Genomic DNA, 5,298 nt, shown 5'->3' with positions numbered 1-5,298 from the left:
TTTATTTGATCGAATAGAAGTTTCGTAATGCTTAAGTTGTTACTCGTGTACTGATATAAGTAGGACACGTGATATCCCGGAACTTTGAGAAAAAACACTTTTTCGGAGTTGTCTCGATATGGCTATGCATGTTATGAGGCTAGTTAGCAAAGTATCGCTCTCCATTGAATACATGCAGTCACGTCAACAACCCTCATCGAATATTCAAAAATTGATTACAATAATGAGATCTATCCACCAATCCAAATAAAGGATAAGAGGGAGCTAGATAGCCCGCCGTCCCGCTTTCCGGTCAACGACTTCCATTGTTTAGGGCGGAGAAACATGCATCTTGTTAGTATATCCATAATCTTTGTATTATACCGCATTGGTTTTTATTATACCTCAGTGGTTTTCACCCGTGTCTACTTAGTTTAATGGTTGTTGTATATAGGCACGAGCCACACCCTCCTCTTCCCTGTTGGATGAATCGCAGGTGGGGACGTCCAATTCAATGAACGCTATTTCTTTGTGATTGACAGTAAATGATGATTATGCCATATTTACTATTTCTAAATAATATAACATTCTGAATGTGTTATTATAAAATGTATATATTGATACATTAATCTGTTTAATCATTAATTTGTTACAAATGCATAATATTTTTTTACCTGTTTTAATCCTCGTACCCACTACATTCTCCATTAAAGTGTTGAATTGTGTCTCGGATCCTACGGTTTAAAATGATCAACTTGAGAATGGATGGAACATCAAGGTTTGGATTGCACTTGATTTTAATATTCTATATGTGGTTTGGGGTTCCACATTGTGTAAGAACAGCCAGATAGCCAGTCCATTTCTCGGGGTATCGGGCAAATGGGCTGGTCCGTCTTTAGCCAGTGGGCTCTCTTTAGTTGGTTAATAATGGGGGCCACAAGGATGTGCCGGTGTGTAAATGCCTGGGCCAATTTCTGGTCCCAGTCCGTTCCTGGATAACCCCATGTGACCTCCCATCCAGTTTAGTGACCCAATAACAGATGACTTATCATCACAACTAGCCTTTGAAATGCAACACTCCCCACAGTTGGCCATTGTTGGTTGCCTACAGGTGTGTGTTTTCCTCTATATGTCCAATGTTTACCAATCAGAGGAAGAAGATGGCTGATATGATTTAAGTGTGAATGTTTTAAACATAGGTATGTTACAGGTAGAGTATAGGGTGAGGTGGGTAAGGTAGGTCACGCATAGGTGGATTACTGGCCGCAAAGATGCACACAATCCATCAAAGATGCTTTTACACCAATCATCACAACGCTATGGACTGGATCAAACCAGGTAAAATACATGGCAGACAAAAGTAATCAACAGAATTGGAAACCGATCAATATGATTGAATCTCATTTATTTCCATGAGTTTGGAAATGTAGACAGTTGATACAGTACGGGACATTGTGTCTGGAGCCAGTGGTCTTAATGTCCAGGCGGTGACTGGGTTTGCTTTGGTAACATGATACAGTTATGATGGCAATAGGTTGAGACAGGGCCACTGTATCAATATGAACTGGCTGAAGTCAGTGAGAATAGTAGAGAGGCCTAAAATACAACGCATTACAATTGTGGACAAAAAAAAAAGACAACAAAACCGCAATAACCTTTTCCACACAATCCTGCTGACCCAAACCATACTGTGCTGGCTTAGATATTGTCTTTTCTAGCACGGTTCCAACAACAATGGTGATTGCGTAACCAGGCCAGCTTTGCTCGGCTCAGTAGTGTGAAACGGTTATAGTGGTGATTCCCAGCAGGGTTGAGGTCAATTATATTTCAATTCCAGTCATTTCAGGAATACACAAAAATTCCAATTCTCTTCAATGCTTTGCAATGAGGAAAATGTGAAATTTGGTTTACTTTCTGAATTGGCCCCGACCCAAATTCCCAGCAGTTCAGGACCACCATCCATTTACTCTCTGGTCCACTTGATGGCCCAGCCTGCACCTCTCCGTGCAGAGCAGCGCTCCACGTCCTTCTCCCTATCCAGAAGGAACTCCCACAGCAGCTGGTTGACTGTCTCCGGCTGGTCCTGCTGTACCCAGTGGCTGCACCCAGGGATGGTGTGCAAAGTGACGGATCCCCGGGCGTAGGGCCTGGTGCCCCCAGACATCCCCTCTACCAGGATGCTGTCAGCCTCGCCCCAGATCAGCAGGCACGGCACCTCCACTTCCTGGTGCTTGTAAAGGGCGTTACTGGAATCATATTAAATGTACAATAAAAAGTTCTATAAAACATATTGGTCTTGTGTATTTTTTCCTGGTCCAAACAAACAAAGTACTGTTATGCTGTTTTCTTTCTATATTTCCATGTGCATCTTTTGTATATTTGTATTTTTTGTGGTGATTGCAGGAACAAAATCACCAAGGTGGTGATTCAGTGTCAGATACTGTATGTTGGTGGGAAAAATGGACTTCTACACACAAAACTGCAAATCAAATGAAACTTATTGTGATTTGACAGTCCACATGTTATCATAAAGGATATTGAGGCGGTTAGCTATCTTTCTGACCTGAGTAGTGAGCGATAGTAGTTGAGGGGTGCGGTCAACCCGCCAGGTTGGGACAGGCGGTAGAGATACCCCTCGAGCTGAGCTTCAGTCAACCTGCGGGCACGGTTCCTGATGCCACCACGACCCCCACACAGCAGACTACGCACCAACTGGACACAAAAACACAGGAGAGGAGGAGAACCATGATACTATGACCTGTAATCATGAAAAAAACAGGGTGGAGGACTTAAACAGACCGTATAAATTAGTTTTACATGCAATTCTATGGGAGGACAGGACCTGGGTTCAAATAGTACTTGTTTTCTTTCAAATACTTTGAACGTACATGCCTGGAGGGGCAGATTTGCGGGGTTTGTACTTTTGGGACTATTCCATTGCACCATGAAAGCACGATAGTGTGCATGAATGTAACTATACGAGTCATAGAAGAGAAAGTGCCTCTATGCTGGTGTGAGTTTCTTAGACACTACCTTGAAGTCCTCCAGTGATAGAGTGAACTCTGGGAGTGCAGGGAGCTGGAAGAAGCAGGCATGACCACAGCGCAGGAGCTCAGAGGGTCTCCTCAACACTGCATCTAGGTGGAAAAAAGAGAGATCACATTATACATAGCCAGCTAGGACATTTCCAATATACTTCTATTCTCTGGAAAACCAAACTATACTGATCGAGCATCGAACTGAACATATTTTAAAGCAAGTCCATAGATATGGTATGGTACGGCTCAGTACCCATAAGGGAAAGTAATAGAACACACACATGCAGGTACACACTCATCATTACCTAGCCAGGAGGCAGGGTGCGGTGCATTCATGATGACCAGTCGCTGCACCATATCAGGCCTCTCCAGCGTGAAGTGCCAGGCCAGCATACCGCCCCAGTCATGGCCCACCAACACACAACTGGTGTGGCCTGAAATCCCAGAAGAAACAATAAACTGTTAAACCTTTGAGGCCCATTGAACTCCTTTTAGTTCTATAGCACCATTTCTTCTAGTAATGTAAGATATTTACTACTACTTTCTCCCTCTGTCGTAGACAGTGAAGTCTGCATACATAGCCTGCTGTATATCAGGGAGATTCAACTAATGGCCTTCAGCCCTCAAATACTGCTGGTTTTCTTTTTTAGCTGATAGTTCATTCCTTGTGCGGAGAGACCACACACATCTGGTGTCCTTGTCCCAGTTGCCAGATTAGAAGGATAGACCAGCAGTTAAATAGCCCATATGGTATACCGAGGCTAACACGTGTAGTGTACCTAATTCATCAATGGCGTCCCTGATATCGTAACAGAGTTTCTCCAGAGAGTAGTCCTCTAGCTGGGAGGGTGCGTCAGAGTCGCCACAGCCACGCAGGTCCATTGCCACCGTGTGGTACTGTCCACTAAACCCACACAGCTGGTAGCGCCACGAGTACCTGAGATAGAGATGGCGGGAGAGAGGATTATTACTTTGCTTAAAGCTGGCAGGTATAATTGTATTATGATATAGTTATAATGCATTGTAAAACTTGTCACTGGCATGTACAATATGACAGGAGATGTGATAATGCTTTATAATGCGGTAATAAAAAAGGAGTGGGTGTGTGTGTGTATGTTACCAATTCTCTGGGAATCCATGAAGGAAGAGCATTAGAGGCTTCCTGCTGTCTCCCTTGGTTACATAATGGAACCTCAAACCAGAGCTCTGTGATAAAAAGGGAGAAGAGGGAGATGGGGGGATAGGTAGAGGTGAGGAGGAGATGGAAAAAGAGGAAGACGGCAGAGAGAGAGGGCGAGAGATAGTGAGAGGGTTAACAGCTGCTGTGCTTTCCATCACTCTGGGAATTTGAAAGTGTTTGGCAGAACTACGCTGTTCTTTTTACATAGTTGTCTGTCCTCCAGCTTCTAATATTAGAGTAGAGTGGAGATAGATAATGTTGAAACGGGTGTGTATCCCAAATGGCACTCTATTCCCTAGATAGTGTACTACTTTTCACCAGGGATCAGTGAATCCCAAATGGCACTCTTTTCCCTAGATAGTGTACTACTTTTCACCAGGGCTCATAGAGCTCTGGTCAAAAGTTGTGCAATGGGTCAAGGTCAAACGTTGTGTGTTGAGTTCCATTTGGGATGCAGACAGGGAGGTGGAGTGGGTGATCAAACTAAAATTAGATACCCCTCAACTCTTGCACACATTAGTCAACTGAGCAATTGTCAAGACAGATAAACAGATAGCCCAATGTTGTATTTCACTTGAAAGACCCATTGATATTTTATTTACCCCGCTATCCCACCCAAACATGTTTGATTTCCATATATTTTAGGGTAATCATTAAGTACTCACAAATTGCTGACTGCAATAAAATATAAAAGTAGCAAATGTTATGCTGACAATAGCAGTGTTTTTCTCTCTCACTCCTATCTATTCTTACCCTGCCCCACAAGTAGCCGTGTGTGCCCAGAGTGGGATCACGCAGACAGGCGGGCTGCTTCTTGCGGACTGTCCATTGGAAGGTCCCGTAGGGGTCTTTCAGTGCACGCCATGCGATCCGGGTAAGAACCAGTCCGGCTGTGAGTCCAGCCGTGCCATATACAAGAAACCAGTACAGCACAGACTGAAACCACAGACACAATCTGGTCGGAACCAAGAGAAGGTCCACGATCACGGAATTGCTCATTGCTCGCCTCCTTATTCTAGTTTTGGACCGCAAGTTTTAACAGGCTGCGAGTGCGTCTGCTGTGTGTCTGTTGGGAAATCCCCAGTGGCGCGTCCGCTTCTT

At 44.1% G+C, this 5,298-nt stretch overlaps 1 protein-coding gene across 1 annotated transcript; it reads right to left on the bottom strand.

Annotated features, from left to right (window-relative positions):
• Nucleotides 1-1,365: 1,365 nt before the first annotated feature.
• Nucleotides 1,366-4,439, bottom strand: LOC120044451 (epoxide hydrolase 3). Its single transcript, XM_038989099.1, has 6 exons — nucleotides 4,138-4,439; nucleotides 3,797-3,954; nucleotides 3,323-3,451; nucleotides 3,013-3,116; nucleotides 2,543-2,691; nucleotides 1,366-2,225 (listed from the first exon to the last, which is right to left on the bottom strand). Exons 1-6 carry the CDS (start codon nucleotides 4,350-4,352, stop codon nucleotides 1,943-1,945), a joined length of 1,038 nt encoding a protein of 345 aa, XP_038845027.1. The 5' UTR covers nucleotides 4,353-4,439; the 3' UTR covers nucleotides 1,366-1,942.
• Between the last annotated feature and the right edge of the window lie 859 nt (nucleotides 4,440-5,298).

Source organism: Salvelinus namaycush, chromosome 3 (assembly GCF_016432855.1).
Source record: "Salvelinus namaycush isolate Seneca chromosome 3, SaNama_1.0, whole genome shotgun sequence".
NCBI classification, from domain to species: domain Eukaryota; kingdom Metazoa; phylum Chordata; class Actinopteri; order Salmoniformes; family Salmonidae; genus Salvelinus; species Salvelinus namaycush.
Note: the sequence above shows the minus strand (reverse complement) of the source record. Positions and strands in the feature narration are given on the sequence as shown.